The sequence below is a fragment of the Mobula birostris genome, chromosome 10 (assembly GCF_030028105.1).
Source record: "Mobula birostris isolate sMobBir1 chromosome 10, sMobBir1.hap1, whole genome shotgun sequence".
In the NCBI taxonomy this organism is placed as follows: Eukaryota; Metazoa; Chordata; class Chondrichthyes; order Myliobatiformes; family Myliobatidae; genus Mobula; species Mobula birostris.
Genome location: NC_092379.1, coordinates 115,183,092 through 115,203,079, shown reverse-complemented (window position 1 = coordinate 115,203,079; position 19,988 = coordinate 115,183,092). Strand labels below are relative to the sequence as shown.

At 41.2% G+C, this 19,988-nt stretch overlaps 1 protein-coding gene across 1 annotated transcript in view; it reads right to left on the bottom strand.

The window, feature by feature from the left end:
• thoc2 (THO complex 2) overlaps positions 1-19,988 on the bottom strand; it is a 173,035-nt gene that overhangs the window by 37,831 nt on the left and 115,216 nt on the right. Inside the window, exons 24-30 of the mRNA XM_072270839.1 lie at positions 19,642-19,783; positions 18,268-18,425; positions 18,052-18,180; positions 17,778-17,909; positions 16,279-16,463; positions 9,804-9,988; positions 518-620 (exon numbers count right to left, since the gene is read on the bottom strand). Coding sequence (XP_072126940.1) covers positions 518-620; positions 9,804-9,988; positions 16,279-16,463; positions 17,778-17,909; positions 18,052-18,180; positions 18,268-18,425; positions 19,642-19,783 — 1,034 coding nt within the window. The remainder of the gene's footprint in view (positions 1-517; positions 621-9,803; positions 9,989-16,278; positions 16,464-17,777; positions 17,910-18,051; positions 18,181-18,267; positions 18,426-19,641; positions 19,784-19,988) is intronic.

Sequence of the window (19,988 nt, the reverse complement as noted above, 5' to 3'; positions counted from 1 at the left end):
AAGTAAAGCACTCAGGATCATGAGATTAGAGACATAGATGACTAAGAAGCACATAAATTCTGTTGAATTTGTTCAAAATAATGTGCACCCTAAAATTCCAGTTAAAGTTAGAATGCAGAAGCTGGAGTTAGTCTCCTTGGAGCCAACAAAAGTTGAGAGATAATATTCATGGAGATGATCAGGATTTTTTCTTTTTTCAGTAAGTTAAACACAAAGAAACAGCTCCTATTAGCAAAATCTAGGAAAAAGTACAATGAGAATAAGAAAAAAAATCTTTACTCAGAAAACAGTTATAACCTGAAACTTGCTAGTTGTCCAATAAGTGAAGAAAGGGATAAGGGCTTGAGAGAAAACATTTTGCAGTAAAACTGGAAAGACAAGGAAAATGGGACTGATTGATTTATTTGGATCCAATTTGTACCCTTCTCATATTGTAACAATTGTAAAAATTCAATGACCATCTATCCATGATACATTTAGAACTTTCAACATGCAGACAGGAAGGCCAAATTCTTACCTATTTATAGAATTGGTTCCATTACTGGCCATAACTTTGGGTATTGTATTAGCTGCTTTGTTAGTAACTTTAATAGCACTCTGAGATTTCTCCTTCAATTTATCTGTTAAAAAGAAAAGAGATTTTAAAACTTGCTCCATTCCTTTAAGGAACTTCCTGTGGGTCTATTCAAAAAAAAAAATTATTAAAGGTGTACTAATGCTTACAACATTTAATGTATAACAATAATAACAATTAAAGCAAAAATGATTTTTACAAAAGATCTATGACCTGGACTTTGTTCTCAATGATATAGTAACAGGTCTCGTGTGATTTCTTTGAATTCCATTCTCCAAGAATTAGTAATCCATGGCAATGCAAGTCCTCTTTCTGACAGTAGTAACTAACTTGTCAGGTTAAAGAGATCACTGATCCTCAGCAAAGTTGCTTCGCATTAAATCATCATATTAAAGAATCCTTATAGACAATGAAAGCAGGAAAAGCATAAATTTAGCTAATGTTTTAAACATTTACAAAAGATGCACATGATGACAGCAAAAATTCAAACACCAAACTTGAAACTAAAATCGAAAAGAATACAAAATAAAGCCAGATTTATTTTGGTGCACAGAACTGACTATGCTATAATTGAAGGCAAGAACACAATCAACAAAAAGATGTATAATTACAGACTACGGAATCTGCCATCTCCAAAGGTGGCAGGCATGGACTGCTCCAGACCGTGATCCTTACTGCCAACCTCAATGGTTCTAACGATCCTGAGCAGATTCAGAAGGCAGACTCCACCGCCATCAATGGGGGTTCCAACCACCACGGACATCTTCAAAGTGCTGATTGCGCAACGTCCAACTCCAACTCCAGCCTTGACCAACAGCACCCAAGGCCGAGACTTCATGTGCTGCTGCTGGAACCCGTCTCCCCTTCCCCCACAACCACTCTGCAATCCCGTGTCTCTTGGGTCCCACCAACAGCTCTCGGGTCCTCGCAGACTCCATCTTCCACTTAACCCACCTTCCATGAGCAGCTTCCCCTCTCCTCTGACACTACCAACCCCCTTTCCCCCTCTGATCTCAGCTCCCATTCGTGCCAGGTCTTCACTGTCCCCTCCGAACTTTTATCTGCATCCGTTGACTCAGTTCTAACCCCCCAGTTCAGTCGCTTCCTAGCTACATCTGTGACACTTCACACACTCTTGATCTTTTCAATGATTTCAAGTTCCTTGAACCCGATCATCTTAGTTTCACTATGGATGCCCAGTCCCTATACACCTCCATCCCCCACCAGGAAAGCCTCAAAGCTCTCCGTTTCTTTCCGGACACCAGACCCAACCAGTTCCCCTCCACCACCACACTCCTCCGTACTGTGGAACATCCTAACTCTCAACAATTTCTCCTTTGGCTCCTCCCAATCCTTCAAACAAAAGGTGTAGCCATGGGCACTCACACGAGTCCCAGCTATGCCTGCCTTTTTGTCGGCTACATGGAACAGTCTATGTTCCAAGTCCACACTGGTATCACTCCCCAACTTTTCTACGCAACATCGACAACTGCATTGGTGCTGCTTCCTGCACCCATCGGGAGCTCATCGACTTCATCAACTTTGCCTCCAACTTCCACCCTGCCCTCAAATTTACTTGGCCCCCTTCCGACACATCCCTCGCCTTTCCTGTATAGTATGAATAGTATGAATGGCAGCTAGGCTTCACTACCAGATGAACTCAACGCCTTCTATGTCTGCTTTGAAAGGGAGAACACAACTACAGCTGTGAAGATCCCTGCTGCATCTGATGACCCTGTGATCTCCGTCTCAGAGGCTGATGTTAGGCTGTCTTTAAACAGAGCGAACCCTTGCAAAGCAGAAGGTCCCGATGGAGTACCTGGTAAGGATCCGAAAACCTGTGCCAGCCAACTAGCAGGAGTATTCAGGGACATTTTCAATCTGTCACTGCTAGGAGCAGAAGTTCCCACTTGCTTCAAAAAGGCACCAATACCAGTGCCAAAGAAGAATAATGTGGGCTGCCTTAACGACTATCACCTGGTAGCACTCACATCGACAGTGATGAAATGCTTTGAGAGGTTGGTTATGACTAGACTGAACTCCTGCCTCAGCAAGGACCTGCACCCATTGCAATTTGCCTATCGTCACAATAGGTCAACAGCAGACGCAATCTCCATGGCTTTTCACACGGCTTTAGATCACCTGGACAATACAAACATCTATGTCAGGATGCAGTTCATCAACTATAGCTCAGCATTTAATACGATCATTCCCACAGTCCTGATTGAGAAGTTGCAGAACCTGGGCCTCTGCACTCCCCCTTCATAATTGGATCCTCGACTTCCTAACCAGAAGACCACAATCTGTGCGGATTGGTGATAACATATCCTCCTCGCTGACAATCAACACTGGCACATCCCAGGGGTGTGTGCTTAGCCCACTGTTCTACTCTCTCTACACATGACTGTGTGGCTAGGCATAGCTCAAACACCATCTATAAATTTGCTGACAATACAACCATTGTTGGTAGAATATCAGGTGGTGACGAGAGGGTGTACAGGAGTGAGTATGCCAACTAGTGGAATGGTGCCGCAGCAACAACCTGGCACTCAACATCAGTAAGACGGAAGAGCTGATTGTGGACTTCAGGAAGGGCAAGACGAAGAAAAACGTACCAATCCTCATAGAGGGATCAGAAGTGGAGAGAGTGAGCAACTTCAGGTTCCTGGATGTCAAGACCTCTGAGGATCTAACCTGGTCCCAACACATTGATGTAGTCATAAAGAAGGCAAGACAGTGGCTATACTTTATTAAGAGTTTGAAGCGATTTGGCATGTCAACAAATATACTCAAAAACTTCTACAGTTGTACTGTGAAGAGCATTCTGATAGGCTGCGTCACTGTCTGGTATGGAGGGGCTACTGCATAGAACCAAAAGAAGCTGCAGAAGGTTGTAAATCTAGTCAGCTCCATCTTGGGCACTAGCCTACAAAGTACCCAGGACATCATTAGGGAGCGGTGTCTCAGAAAGGCAGCGTCCATTATTAAAGAACTCCAGCACCCAGGGCATGCCCTTTTCTCACTGTTACCATCGGGGAGGAGATACAGAAGCCTGAAGGCACACACTCAGTGATTCAGGAACAACTTCTTCCCCTCTTCTATCCGATTCCTGAATGGACTTTGAAGCTTTGGACACTACCTCACTTTTTTAAACATACAGTATTTCTGTTTTTGCACATTTTTTAATAATCTATTCAATATACATAATTGATTTACTTGTTTATTATTGTTTTTTTTTATTTTCTCTCTGCTAGATTATGTATTGCACTGAACTGTTGCTGCTAAGTTAACAAATTTCTCGTCACATGCCGATGATAATAAACCTGATTCTGATTCTGTCTCTATCTCTGCAGACAGCTTATCCACTGATATCTATTATAAACCCACTGATTCTCACAGCTACCTGGATGATACCTCTTCCCACCCTGTTACTTGTAAAAATACTATCCCCTTCTCCCAATTCCTCCGTCTCCACAGCATCTACTCTCAGGATGAGGCTTTTCATAGAAACATAGAAAAATAGGTGCAGGAGTAGGCCATTCAGCCCTTCAAACCTGCACCGCCATTTATTATGATCATGGCTGATCAACCAACTCAGAACCCTGCACCAGCCTTCCCTCCAGACTCCCTGATCCCCATAGTCACAAGGGCCATATCTAACTCCCTCTTAAATATAGCCAATGAACTGGCCTCAAGTGGTTCCTGTGGCAGAGAATTCCACAGATTCACCACTCTCTGTGTGAAGTAGTTTTTCCTGATCTCAGTCCTAAAAGGCTTACCCCTTATCCTCTTAAAGCACACGGTATTGGGGGTAAGGTATTGATGTGGATGGAGAATTGGTTAGCAGACAGGAAGCAATGAGTGGGAATAAACGGGACCTTTTCAGAATGGCAGGCAGTGACTAGTGGCGTACCGCAAGGCTTAGTGCTGGGACCCCAGTTGTTTACAATATATATTAATGACTTGGATGAGGGAATTAAATGCAGCATCTCCAAGTTTGCGGATGACACGAAGCTGGGTGGCAGTGTTAGCTGTGAGGAGGATGCTAAGAGGATGCAGAGTGACTTGGATAGGTTGGGTGAGTGGGCAAATTCATGGCAGATGCAATTTAATGTGGATAAATGTGAAGTTATCCACTTTGGTAGCAAAAATAGGAAAACAGATTATTATCTGAATGGTGGCCGATTAGGAAAAGGGGAGGTGCAACGAGACCTGGGTGTCATTATACACCAGTCGTTGAAAGTGGGCATGCAGGTACAGCAGGCGGTGAAAAAGGCGAATGGTATGCTGGCATTTATAGCCAGAGGATTTGAGTACAGGAGCAGGGAGGTACTACTGCAGTTGTACAAGGCCTTGGTGAGACCACACCTGGAGTATTGTGTGCAGTTTTGGTCCCCTAATCTGAGGAAAGACATCCTTGCCATAGAGGGAGTACAAAGAAGGTTCACCAGATTGATTCCTGGGATGGCAGGACTTTCATATGAAGAAAGACTGGATGAACTGGGCTTGTACTTGTTGGAATTTAGAAGATTGAGGGGGGATCTGATTGAAACGTATAAAATCCTACAGGGATTGGACAGGCTAGATGTAGGAAGATTGTTCCCGATGTTGGGGAAGTCCAGAACAAGGGGTCACAGTTTGAGGATAAAGTGGAAGCCTTTTAGGACCGAGATTAGGAAAAACTTCTTCACTCAGAGAGTGGTGAACCTGTGGAATTCTCTGCCACAGGAAGCAGTTGAGGCCAGTACATTGGCTATATTTAAGAGGGAGTTAGATATGGCCCTTGTGGCTACGGGGATCAGGGGGTATGGAGGGAAGGCTGGGGCGGGGTTCTGAGTTGGATGATCAGCCATGATCATAATAAATGGCGGTGCAGGCTCGAAGGGCCGAATGGCCTACTCCTGCACCTATTTTCTATGTTTCTATTTCATAAGAACATAAGAAATAGGAGCAATAGGAGCAAGAGTAGGCCATCTGGCCCGTTGGGTATGCTCCGCCATTCGGTAAGATCATGGCTAATCTGGCCATGGACTCATCTCCACCTGCCTGCTTTTTCTCCATAACCCTTAATTCCGCTACTATGCAAAAATCATCCAACCTTGTCTCAAGTATATTTACTATGGTAGCCTCCACTGCTTCATTGGGCAGAGATCTTCACAGATTTACCGCTCTCTGGGAAAAGCAGTTCCTCCTCATCTCCATCCTAAATCTACTCCCCAAATCTCAAGGATATGTTCCCTAGTTTTAGTCTCATCTATCAGTGGAAACAAATTTCCTGCCTCTATCTTATCTATCCCTTTCATAATTTTATGTTTCAATAAGATCTCTTTCTTCTGAATTCCAGCGAGTACAGTCCCAGGCGACTCAATCTCTCCTCACAGTCTGAACCCCGCCCCCCCCCAATCTCTGCAATCAACCCGATGAATCCCCTCTGCACAGCCTCCACAGCTAGTATATCCTTCCTTAAGTAAGGAAAACAGAACGGCATGCAGTACTCCAGGTACAGCCTCACCAATACCCTGTACAGTTGCAGCAAAACTATTAAATTCAATCCCTCTAGCAATGAAGGCCAATATTGTATTTGCCTTCTTGTTAGCCTGCTGCCACCTGCAAACCAACCTTTTGATTCATGCACAAGTACTCCAAAGTCCCTCCACACAGCAGCATGCTGCAATTCTTTATTATTTAAATAATAATCTTATCTTCCATTTTTCCTTCCAAAGTGGATGACCTCACATTTAGCAACATTGTACTCCATCCACCAGACCCTTGCCCACTCACTTAACCTATCCATATCTCTGCAGACTCTCTGTATCTTCTGCACAATTTTCTTTCCCACTCAATGTAGTGTCACCAGCAAGCTTAGATACACTACACTTGGTCCTCTTCCAGATTGTTAATGTAAATCGTGAACAGTTGCGGGCCCAGCACTGACTCCTGTGGCGCACTGCTTATCACTGATTGCCAACCAGAGTAACACCCATGTCTCCCAATCTTCTGCTTTCTATTAGTTAACCAATCCTCTATCCATGCTAACACATCACCCCCAACTCTATGTATCCTTATCTTATGGATAAGTCTTTTATGCTGCACCTTATTGAACATCTTCTGGAAATTTCACACACGTCTGCCCTCACCTCATCCTCCTGCCACTCCAGCAAGGATAGAGATCCACTTGTCCTCAACTGCCACCCCACCAGCCTCTGCGTCCCACACATAATTCTCTGTGACTTCCGCCATCTCCAACAGGAACCCACCACCAAGCATATCTTCCCGCCCTATTTTCTGCTTTCCACAGGAATCACTCCCTTCTACCTTGTCCATTCATCCCTCTCCACTGATCTCCCTCCTAGCACTTTGCCTTGCAAGCTGAACAAGTGCTATACTTGCCCCTGCACCTCCTCCCTCGCTATCATTCAGGGCCCCAAACAGACCATAAGACAAAGGAGCAGAAGTAGGCCATTCGGCCCATCGAGTCTGCTCCACCATTTTATCATGAGCTGATCCATTTTCTCCTATTTAGTCCCACTCCCCTGCCTTCTCACCATAACCTTTGATGCCCTGGCTACTCAGATACCTATCAATCTCTGCCTTAAATACACCCAATGACTTGGTCTCCACTGCTGCCCGTCCAGGTCAGGTGAAGTGAAGGTGAGGTGAAGCGAAGGTGAGGTGAAGCGAAGGTGAGGTGAAGCGTCTCCCAATCTACCTCAGATCTCACTGATATACAGGGGGCCACAACAGGAGCACCAAATACAGTAGATGACCCCAAAAGACTTGCACCTTCACCTGCAAGTTTGTTGGGGTCATCTACTGGATCCGGTGCTCCTGCTGTGGCCTCCTGTCAGTGAGACCCGAAGTAGACTGGGAGACCACTTCGCTGAGCACCTATGCTCTGTCTGCCAGAAAAAAGCAACATCTCCCATTGGCCACCGATTTGAATTCCACTTCCCATTCCCATACCAACGTGTCAATGCATGGCCTCTTCTATTATCGTGATGAGGCCACACTCAGGTTGGAGAAGCATCACCTTATATTCTGTCTGGGTGTGTCTCCAACCTGATGGCACGAATATCAATTTCTCGAACTTCCAGTGATGTCCTCACTCCTTCACCATTCCCTATTCCCATTTCCCTCTCACCATACCTCCTTATCTGCCCATCACCTCCCTCTGGTGCCCCTCCCCCTTTTCTTTCCTCCATGGCCTTCTGTCATCTATCAGATTCGCCCTTCTCTAGCCCTGTACCTCTTTCACCAATCAACTTCTCTGCTCGTTACTTTACCCCCCACCCAGTTTCACCTATAACCTTGCGTTTCTTCCTTCCCGCACCCACCCCCCTTACTCTTGGCTCCATCTTTTTTTCTCCAGTCCTGATGAAGTGCCTGGGCCTGAAACATCCACTGTACTCTTTTCCATAGATGCTGCCTGGCCTGCTGAGTTCCTCCAGCATTTTTTGTGTGCTGCTTGGATTTCCAGCATCTGCAGATTTTTTCTTGTTTATGTATAATTTCTGTCTGATTATTTTATAGCACTTGATATGTAAATATCTACAAGTAATTTGTAAGTACCTGTAACCATTTGTAATTCATGAGCTCTCACTGACGGTGGTGAGGGAAGATAAGATATAGCACAGCATGTGGAGGACTGCTGAATCACAATACGAATGAAGCATGGAGAGAAGCACCAAAGTTGCTGACAATTTTATAGTTTGATATATACACAGTGAACCTGATAAATCCACGATCATTACAAATTCCTATCCCAAATAGTGATAAAGTAAAGCTGCAATTACGAGGGAGTGAACAGTGGTGAATAATTCTTGCCCCAGGCTTATAGCTCCAGCTACCTCAGTTCAAGTTGCTCTTGAGTACTGTTTGAGTGGAGTTTGCCCATTTCCCCATGACCGTGTGCATTTCTTCCACCTGCTCCAGTTACTTCCCATAATGTTCCCCCTGTGTACTTAAGTGAAGTGAACCATATATAGTTAACTATGTTGCAGAGCTACAGAGAAAGAGAGATATGAGACTAGCAGTATGAATGCAACTGGACGGTGATCTTTCTCCGCCCAGTAAAGAGAGCTTGCCCCTGCTGGATTATCAGAAGGATGGGCTAGGAAATCAAATCTGGACCACTTGTGTTCTCCATATTCAAGGATATACAGTAAAACTCTAATTCTGATACCACTAAATAAAAATTTTAAAAAACACTGTAGATGCTAGAAATATTTACTGCAACTCATGGAATTACTCAACATATCAAATACCATCTGTAGAAAGAGAAACAACAAGTTTCAGGTTGGTGACCCATTGTCAGAATTCCTCCTGACGAAAGATCTTCGATCTGAAACATTAACTGCTTCTCTTTCCAGAGATATTGTCTGAAGTGCTGAGTATTTCCAGTACTTCGTGCTTTCATAGGCAGAAACCAAACTGGATATATTAAATGAAATTTTAGTCACAATTAAGAGATTCCTTAGCTGACATCAGTCAGAGCTATACCCCAAATGTTTTAAAGTTCACTTTGCATTCATAGGGAAGTCTTTACCAACTATCTAACTTTTTAAATAAGCAATCGAGGGGCAATTTATTGAAAAATCTCAGATTCTAAAGCACAATTAAATCAGAAGTATATTGAAAGCAAAGTTAACAATGAAATAATGTGTGAGAGACCATCAAATTGAATTCAACTTGAAAGATCTGATTTGGTGTCTGAATGGGACAAAATAATTGAGTCTCTGGAAGGTGAGTGATCTGCAACTTAATTCCTATTATTGTATTTGTCCTCTTAGTTATTCACCATCAGCATAAGCAAGTTACAGTAAAAATAATAAGCTAACCCTAAACATTTTAAATTGTTATTTATTTTTATTCCTTAATTATTTTTGTTCCTTGCTCCTTAAGACAACATTTAATTTTGCTGGAGTTCATTGTAAAATGACATTAAAGCACCATTTTAAACTAATGCATTTAAAAATGAATACTGCCACTTTTGAAGAACTCTACAGTTAATCCTCATCCTGCCTTTGTCTTCATCTGCACAAATGCATTTTTCCAGCAAGCATTGCTGGATTACAAGCAAAAGCCTGTCTGATTCTCCACTCCTCAATAATACATTATTACCAAGGCCTTCACTGAGTTAGTTGCACATCACTGAATTCTTACACTATTAATCCTAAAAAGGTGATTAGTTGCAACGCATGTTGGAAATACAGAAAAAAACTTTTCTTACCAGTTTCCTCATTTGTGCCTTCTTCAGCTTTGGCTGCATTGGTGGATGCTGCAGCAGGTTGCGTGATTGTGCCTGGTCCATTCTGAACAGTTGCAGGTGTTGCACTTCTTGCTGGTGGATCCTTGTGATGAAATTCATTCTCAGGGACCATGTATGGTTTCCTACTTTTCAACTGGCCAGAATAGCTGCAAGTCGCACAGAGTGTTAAGCACAGAAAACAAATCTTGGAAGACAGTTACAGTTTAATTTTAAAACATTAGATAAAGTGAACTGAGCAGCTAAAAACTGAACAACTAAAACTAAATATCTTGGGAGTTGGTAAGCGTTCAATGAAATTGATTTTCAATCAACATATAAAGGAATTGTATCTAAAATACAATTCTTTTCTTAAAAGGGATTGTAACAGCTTTCAATCTTTTCAAAATTCCCAGTGGTTCTGCAATACAGCGGTTCCATAACCGTCTTTTCTCAAATTCACATTGAACATGTATCACAAATCAATCCCATTCTTCCACAATTTTCCCTGTAATTTATTCTTCCCACATTCCCATCAACTCTCCTAAGATTCTACCATTGATTAAGCACAAGGGGTAATTTATAGCAGCCTAATAGCTTATCAACCTATCAACTAACTGATGGAGAATCAAAATTAACGGAAACCAAAAACAAGAACAATCAATTCAAGACAGGTTCAGATTGAACACGTTTTCACCAAAATGATCAAAACAGACTGGTCTTCACTGTACAGAAATGTCCCAGGCTAATTTATTGTTATTACAAACTGCATGAATAATCTTATCGAATGGCCCACAGTTAACACAATTTAGAAACATAGATCAAGATAGATGCAGGGATGCTCAAACTAATTCATGTAAAACATTATAATTAATCCTGAATCAGATGGCCTACTGAAAAAAAGGTTACTAAACTGCAAATAGTTTATTGAAAGAAAGGGGAGAAAGAGGAGAACCAGGTGATAGCCAGACGAAGAGAAGAGGCAAGAGGCCAGGGTGGAGAATAGAAGAGGGAAGGGTAAGGGGAAAAAATTACCAGAAGTTGGAGAAATCGGTGTTCATGCCATTAGGTTGGAGGTCACCTACATAGATGAGGTGCTGTTCCTCCACCCTGTGAGTGGCTTCATCATGTTAAAAGAGGCGGCCATGGAACAAGTTATCAGAACAGGAATGGGATAGGAATTAAAATGGTTTGCCACTGGGAATTTCCTCTTTTGGCAGATGGAGCGGAGGTGTTCAACAAAGCAGTCCCCTAATTTATGTCAGGTTTCACCAATGTGGAGGAGGCTGCATTGGGAGCTTCAGATTCAACAGATGACCCCCCAACAGATTTGCAAGTGAAGTGTTGCCTCACCTGGAAGGGCTGCTTCTGGCCCTGAATTGAGGTGAGGAAGGCGGTGAATGGGCAAGTGTGTAGCATATCTTTCGATCGCAAAGATATGTGCCAGGAGGGAGATTAGTGAGGAGGGATGAATAGGCAACAGAATCACAGAAGAAGCAAAGCCTGCAGAAAGAAGGGGGTGGCGGTGGGGGTGGGAAGTAAGATGTGTTTGGTGGTAGGAAACTGTTGAACTTGGCGGAAGATGTGGAGAATGATAAGTTGGATGCAGAGGCTCATGGGATGGTCGGCAAGGACAAGAAGAACTCAAGGTGTTGGGAAGATGGGGTGAGCGCAGATGTCCAGGAAATGTTAGAGATGCAGATGAGGGCTGCATCAATGGTGGAGGAAGGAAAACCCCATTCTTTGAAGGAAGAGGATATCTCCTAAGTCCTGGAAAGGAAAGTCACATCCTGGGAACAGATGCAACTGAAACAAAGTAGCTGAGAAAAGAGAACAGCAATTTTATAGGCCATTCACTGCCTTCCTCACCTCACTTCAGGTTAATAAAAGGCATCGGTAGACAGTTAGTTTCCAGAGATAGAGACACTGATCAAGAAAGGGAGAGAACAGTCAGAAATGGACCAAGTGAAATTAAGGGCAGGGTGAAGTTGGTGACAAAGTTGATGAAATGGATGCGTTCAGCAAAAGTGTATGAAGTAGCACCAGTGCAGTCATCAATGTAGCACAGAAAGAGTTGGGGAGCATTACCAGGGAAGGCTTGTAACATGGACTGCTCCGAGTAGCCAACGAAAAGGCAAGCACAGCTCAGGACCATGGCTACCCCTTGAGTTTGAAGAAAGCAGGAGGATCCAAAAGAGAAATTGTTGAAGATGAGTACCAGCTCTGCCAGATGGAGGAGGGTGGTGATGGAGGGGAACTGGTTGGGTCTTTTGTAGAGAAGAAGCAGAGAAATTAATGCCTTCTTGATAGGGGATAGAAGTGTATTGGGACTGGACATCCACAGTGAATATAAAGTAATCAGGGCTAGGAAATTAGAAGTTGTTAAGATTGAGAGCATGTCAAGTGTCATGGATGTAGGTGTGAAGGGACTGTACCAAGGAGGATAGAATGGAGGTGAGATAGGCAGATATGAGTTCAATGGAGCAAGAGCAGGAAAAAGACAAAAGGGTTATGCAGACAGCCTGGTTCACAGATCTTGGGTATGAGGTAGAAATAAGCAGTGTGAGGTAAGGGAACTATGAGGTTGATGGTACCAGAAGTTAGAGAAACCAATATACCATCAGATTGGAGGCTACCCAGGGTGAATAGGAGCTGTTGCTCCTCCAACCTGAGCATGGCCTCATTGTGGCAATTGAGGCCGTGGACAGACATGTCAGAATGGGAAAGGGAAATCGAACTGGAATGAGTGGCCACCTGGAGATCTTGCCTTTTGACGTGCTTAATGCAGCAGCCTCCAAATCTATGTCGGGCCTCACCGATATAGAGAAGGCAGTACCAGGAGCTCTGAATAGATGACCCCATCAGATTTGACAAGTACTACAATTGCCCTCTACACCTCCTCCCTTACCACAAATTCAGGGCAAAACACATGGTCTCATCTATCACTGCCAGCTTTCACTCCTTCTTCTTCCCCCACCATCTTATTTTGGCTTCTGCCCTCTTCAATTCCAGTCTCGATGAAGGGTCATGGCCCGAAACAGCTGTTTTTCCCGTCCAAAAATACTTTTTAAATAAGTAGACATAAAAAGAATTGATATAGTCTTCTGTCCACTCTACCCCCCCCCCACCCCACTATGAATTCAATCAACTGAAGATACCGGCCAAGCTTACATGGTAAAAATGTAACAGCTCTCCAGCACCTCAAGAGAGTACAAGAGTTGTTCACCAGCCTCAGCAACATCCTTATGAGCTTTTCTACACCCGTGCCAGCTTAAGTACATCAGTCCTATAGCTAAGCAAATAGAACTGCACCAAGTATTCCAAGTCTCACCAGCATTGTGTACAATTGAAACATATGTCCCAACTGTTACGCTCGATGCTCGCAACAAAACACCCTCTTCATCACCCTACCTACTTGTAGTGCTGCTTTCAGGAAACCAAAAAAAACTTGCAAACCTAGTCATTGTCATTTACCATACAAGTTCTGCCCTAACTTCTCAAAATGCAACACTTTATACTCATAAAAGTTGCCATTCTTTGTGAGCTCAAAAGAATTATCAGCAGATTTTATCATGCATTGCCAACTATGATCTTCCCAACTGTCAGTCCGCACTTGCCTGGAAATCAAATGGAATTGTGTGGCTTGCATGCCCTGCTGCAGAACAATTCCATTGTCAACCTCAGCCAAAATTATTTCAATTTTGTAATCAGCAGAAATTTTGAAAGCTGCTCATTCAACATCAGTCTACTTTTAATAACAGGAAATCTTGCCATCTTGTTTGCATTTTTGAGCTTACAGTGGAACTTCTGAGTTGTGAAGTGTACTGGGATAACAGATGTCTTTGAAATGCAACCTTGACTGTTAACAGAAGTTAGGCTGAGCCTGAAAGTACCTTTTCATGATCTTTAGATGTTTAGTAAATATGAAACACTGTTTCAATTTTACAGAAGTACTGATTTTAACCTCAGTGCTTTTCTCTTAATCACCAACTGAAGTTAATTTCTTCACTTGAAAAACCAAAGGGCACACTATTCAAACTACATATATTAAAGGATAGACTAAAATCAGGAAAGTGACAAGTGACACTAGTGCAGCAGCTCTTTTCAATATGGATTGCAGAAGATCAGAGTCCATGCAAATAATTTCACCACCTATCCCATTACATTAATAAATCAAAACATGAATAGTGGATTCCAACTTTAATCCTTTGGGGTTTTTTAGGTTAATGGTCAACAAGAGATTCTGTTTAAGCAACACACACAAAATGCTGGTGGAACGCAGCAGGCCAGGCAGCATCTATAGGAAGAAATACAGTCGATGTTTTGGATCGAGAAACGTCAACTGTATTTCTTCCTATAGATGCTGCCTGGCTTACTGCATTCCACCAGCATTTTGTGTGCGTTGCTTGAACTTCCAGCATCTGCAGATTTTCTCATGTTTAAGAGATACTGTTTTATATTTTTGTATCCCGAGAATATTAAAATGATGGGAGAAAGCATATTTCTTCCAAATGAGATACAATTGAATTTTGTTACATTGTGTTAAGCCGCAATGTCATGTTGATAAATTTTCAGTTCAAAACTGCATTCCATATTTCATTGTGTATTCGAAACCAACAATTCCATTAAAATTAGATTTACATTTACAAGATGCCTTTTATGTCTTTCAGGGTATCCCAAATACCCCAGAGCCAAAAATCTTTTATTTTTCAACAAAGAGGACATTCACCATTTTAAATGTAGCAAAATCCCTGCAGCAAAATTGGGGCACTGCTAGTCCCAAGCAGCAATGTGAAAATTACCACATAATTTGTTTCTAAGTATTATTGTTTTGGGATAAATACCAGCCAGACAACCAGTGGTTATTCCTGCTTGCCTTCAAAATGGTGCAATTAAATTTTGTACATACACATGAGTGCAAGTGGAAGCTCAGTTTACGGTCTAAAAAACACCACTGAAAATGTAACAACACTAGTTCAGTACTGCACTGGATTTCCTGGGCTCAAGTTGCTGCAGTGAGATTTGTACTTGACTAAAAACCTGCGAGAACCAATAACTGAGCAAGTCCTCATTTCCATTTTTAATGTTTTGTTTCTTGGTCATTAAAAAGTACATATCCTTAAGTAAAGTGCACTTAGTCATTATTTGTAAGCTAGTTGGAATTTCACACCTATGCACATTTTTTCCCTCAATAAACAATGCAGATTAAGCTTTTCATTTGAAATTATAGTTTTAAAAGACTCAGTGAGAAATCTGAAAATAGCACCTGGTCAATAAGATTAACCAATTAAATTAGCATTGATTAATAAATTGTGCTACAAGTGATTGAAAATGGTGATGGAAAATAAAGCAGCACCATCTACAGGTGATCGAGGACTGCACTAATCACAATACAACTAAGCGTTGAAGAATTCAGTAAGTCAGGATGCATCTGAAGGCAAAGGGATGGTCGGCACCTTCTATCAGGACCATCTAAATCCCAAACATTAGTCATCCGTTTGACTCCACAGATATTGGACAAACCGAGTTTCTCCAGCAGTTTGCTTTCTGCTGATTATTTCAGCATCTGCAGCCTCTAGTGTTTTCACAACTAAATATTTCCTTAACCAACCAGACAAACTGCTCAAGTTTATAATGTAAAACCAGAGAAGGAAGAGGTGATTACTCTGAATGAATTCTGTCTCCAATGAGATACAGAACACAAAGTAAGGTGAGAAAATGTTGATATTAAAACTAATGGGTCAGAGAACAACTTTTCTTAAAACAAAGTAATGACAATAATAAAAACCTGAAGAAATAAGGTATCATATTTCCAACAATCGGTATTAAGTGGCATATTGGTCAAGCTTAGATTAGAACATTTAAATGTGAAATTAGTTGCAAACTTGCTAATAAATTTCATTGATGGATGAAACCAAAAACAACAAAATTACAAAGCTAATAGAGGAGCAGTGCACTTACAGCATATTCAATGTTCATATTAATTCAGTAACCACTCTATTGCAAGGTCACATTATGACATTTAAAATGGTGAATACCATTAACCTTCCTTACACACACAAAATGCCAGAGGAACTCAACAGGTCAGGCAGCACCAATGGAGGGGAAACAAACAGTCGACTTTTCTGGCCTGATGAAGAGTCTCTTCCCGAAATATCCACTGTTATGCCTTCCACTGATGCTTCCTGAACTGCTGAGTTCCACCAGCATCTTGTGTGTGTTGCTCAAGATTTCCAGCATCTGCAGAATCTCTTGTGTTATTAACCATAGCTGTTTTGGCTTCAATTTTGGGGCCATTTCACTAGATTTTCTAATATCATTACTTTAATACTAGCATTATTGAAAGTATAAATCCAAATTAAAGCCATTGAGGCTGGGGCTGATAAACCAAGACTAAACCTCAAAAATATATTCCACTAAAATACTCTGCATTAAATCACATTCAACTTCACTTTGTTACCCCATAGCAAGAGCATAGAGATCAGGTCTCTTCTCTTTCTCTTCTTGGCAAATTTTATGCACTCTTCGCTCCAATGCTTGACCTAAATTCAATACTTTGGGGTACCAGGGGAGGACTTTCGTCAATACGATCAATATGTTCCGAATATGCACATACTCGCCAGTTTCAAGGCAGTGCACAGATGCCTGAAAGATAGTGAAAAACAATTACATGAACATCAAAACTGGTTCACATTCTTCGGATACAAAATGTAGCAGCACTTTTATATATCTACCCATACAGCAAGTTTTTTAGACGAGCTACTGGAATGCCCTGAGAATCCTCAGCAAAAATAATTAAAATGTTGCAGCAATTTAAAAAAGGAATAACTAGTGAGGTAAACACAAATAAGTCCAACCTTAAAAATTTTGCAATCAATAACCAAGTTCAGTAATTGTTTAGATACACAGTACTTGTAATGAGGCAGTAAAACTCCCTGTCCGAATTGCCAATTCAAATTGCTTTTCTGAGTAGAAGCAATACTGCAAATATCGTTTCTATCATTATGTAAAATTGAACTTGAGCTCCAGGTTTAGATCATGCCACACTTTTGGTATATGAAGAACTTAGTCAGGGCAATACACAGTCAGAAAAAAATACAATTGTAGATCAATAAACAAACATAGGCCCTGTACTGTGTGCCTTTGTTACATATTGCAGCCATCGTGCCAAAAAGACAAAATTCTGCCCATCTTTGTCTAGTTTTCACAAGAAGTAAATATCCAAATATTTCACATCATATTCAGGTAAAAGGGGCAATCACACAAGACAGACTAACCACACTTGAAATTTATTAATACAATGCAAGACACTCATGCTTGCAACAAAACAATCCACAGCCTCAAATCCAATAAATGTTCTACCAGAAATCCAGCCCTAGCACTACATGTCTAAAATATTAACTACATATAGTGCAACAACCAAAGCACTTAACCTCTTAACTAAAAGTTCAAGTGAAACTCAGTCTTTTCACAAATTCAGTTGACCAATGAAACTGTCCACTTGATATCATCCTTGCAAAACAGTAATCATATTAAACCATTGGTATGCTGGCCAATTTAAAAGATATCGTTAAAACTAGTTTAACCAGGAATTTGGGCTGTTGATTAATCATTACATGACGAAAAGTATCAAAACAAATTTCACTCACAAACTACTCCTTGCTTGGTCAAATATTTATTAACATGTCGGCAGATTAACATAACAATGCAACTGGCTTCCCAGGACTGCCTTAGAAAATATTAAGAGTTCATAACCATACTAAATTTGGACTGAAGACTGAACTGATCGCCATAAAAACCTCAGCTTTTGCTGCATCAAAGTATGTGTGATCTCTTTTTCAGTTGATGTCCCTCTCTTTTATCACAAATAACCCCAACTGCCACAGCCTATTGCAACAGTAGAGTTCATTACTACTGCCAGTTAAAAAGAAAAGGCAAAGAAGACAAAGCAAAGCTTACTTTGGTCAATTTGTAATGCCACTTATGTACAACATGTCTGAAATTTTCATAATCTAACTGGTCAGCTTTATTCCCTCCATCAAATCCACTTGCTCGCAAAATTGTGAGAAACCCTGGATAATTGCCACATTCCTGAGGGAGCAAAAGAAACAGAAAACAATGCAGCTGGTTAGACTGAGTCTCTTCCCCTGAGTGTTAAGGGAAAAAATGCCATCATAAAACAAGAACTAAGCTGCAATGGCTTCTTGTATCCAAAACATAATTAAAATGTTACCTTATCATATATAGTTCTGTCACTGTGCCACCTGGTAACTGTCTCCAACATGCTGCAAAGAAATCTGCCGTAGCGACTAGCCTCATTTTCTGTGCAGCTTGCAACAGTGTATATAATGTCAGAGAAGACCTTAAAACAAAGTGAACAAATATTAAAATCTACATGGACAAAAGACTATTTACATATTTTTTGGAAAAAGAACATGAAGTGTTTTACCCGATCATAACACAGAAGTGTGGAAAAATTAGGCGTCTTCAACTGATGAACTAATTCCACAAACTTAGCACAGTAAACTGCATCTATGGCCGAGAAGATGCATCTTGGGAAGATACACAGTTGAAGAAACTTTGTAATGGTCTCATTTTTGGTAGATTCTGAGGGAATTAAAACACAAGTATTTAGTAAAATGCTCTATGAAATAAAATTAAGACAGCTAAGTACGACTATCAATATCAAAGTCCACATCATCATTTCAACTGTATACATGTATGCTACCAAATGAAACCTTCCTCCAGACCAAGTGCATACTATAGTATGTTTAACTCATACATACAAAATAATATTGCCACAAATAAAGTAACAAATAATGAGGTGCATTTAGAAACAGGTTAAAAACTAAACAACATAATGCTGCTGGTGCTACAGACATGGTGAGAGCTTTGCATTGGTAGAGGGTTCAGTAGTCCCCCAACCTGGTGGAAGGAGCTGTATTCCCATCCTAAAAGTCCTTGTCCTAATGCTATGGTAACTCTTGTATAATGCAGGGCATCAAAAAGATTGCTGGACAGATGGGAGGGATCACTGACAATGCTAAGGGTCTTGATTATGCAATGCTATTGGTAAGTATCTCAAATGAGAGACCCCCAATGATCCCCTCAGCAGTCCTATGCCTTCCAAATCCTGCGCCAGATGGTGATGCAGCTGGTCAGTACACTCTCAATCGTGCTCCTGTAAAAAGTGGTTAGAATAGGGTGGAGGAGCGGAGTCTTGCTTGCCTCAATCTCCTCAAAAAGTGGAGGTGCTGCTGTGCTTTCTTGATTAAAGAGGTGGTGTTGAGGGACCAGGTCAGATCATCCATTATGTGCACTCCCATAAACTTGGTGCTCCTAATTCTGTCAATGGAGGAGCCATTTACATGCTGTGAGATGTGGTCAGTCTGCACCTTCCCGAAGACCACAATCATTACATTGCCATTCAAGTTGCTGTACTTGTACCATTCTGCAGGCGTATCACCTTCTCACTGTACGCCACCTTGGTAACGAAGAAACCAACCATTGTCTCATCCGCAAACTTGTTGATCTGGTCAGAACTGGATCGAGCAGTACAGTTGTACGTCATCGGCATGAACAGTAGCAGGCTTACCACAAAGAATAAGAGTATGAACAGAAATGTGTGGTCTTAGTTGTGATGCTTCCCATCCTCAACATTTATTGATTTGGTCAAAAATGATTTTAAAAATGAGCAATTACGCAATATTAAAAACACTACTTGTTTTTCTTTGTTCAGTATATCACAAGTTAATATCAACTGATATAGATACATAATTTTGAAATGGATAAATTCAACTGCATTTAGATTCCAATTACTCACTAGCAAGTAACCAATTATCTTTTTCCAGTCTTAACCTCTGCAGAACTCTATGAGCATGTTCCATTTGTTTCTTTTCTTCTTCCTGAAGCTTATCCTGTAGTGCAGTGCAACGTTCTTTTTCCTTCTTTTTTTTATTCAGGGGCTTGTTAAGAAAAATATATTAACAACTGTTAATATAGTCATGCAACAAAAACATAGAACACAGAATATAGAAGTTGAAAGCATTTTAAAAATAACTAGGTATAAATTGATGGCCAAAACTTTTAAGGTAAACTGTCAAGTTGTTCGCACTCATCTGAACACATTATATACAAGATTAAATTTTATCAAATTGCTTAATTAAAATG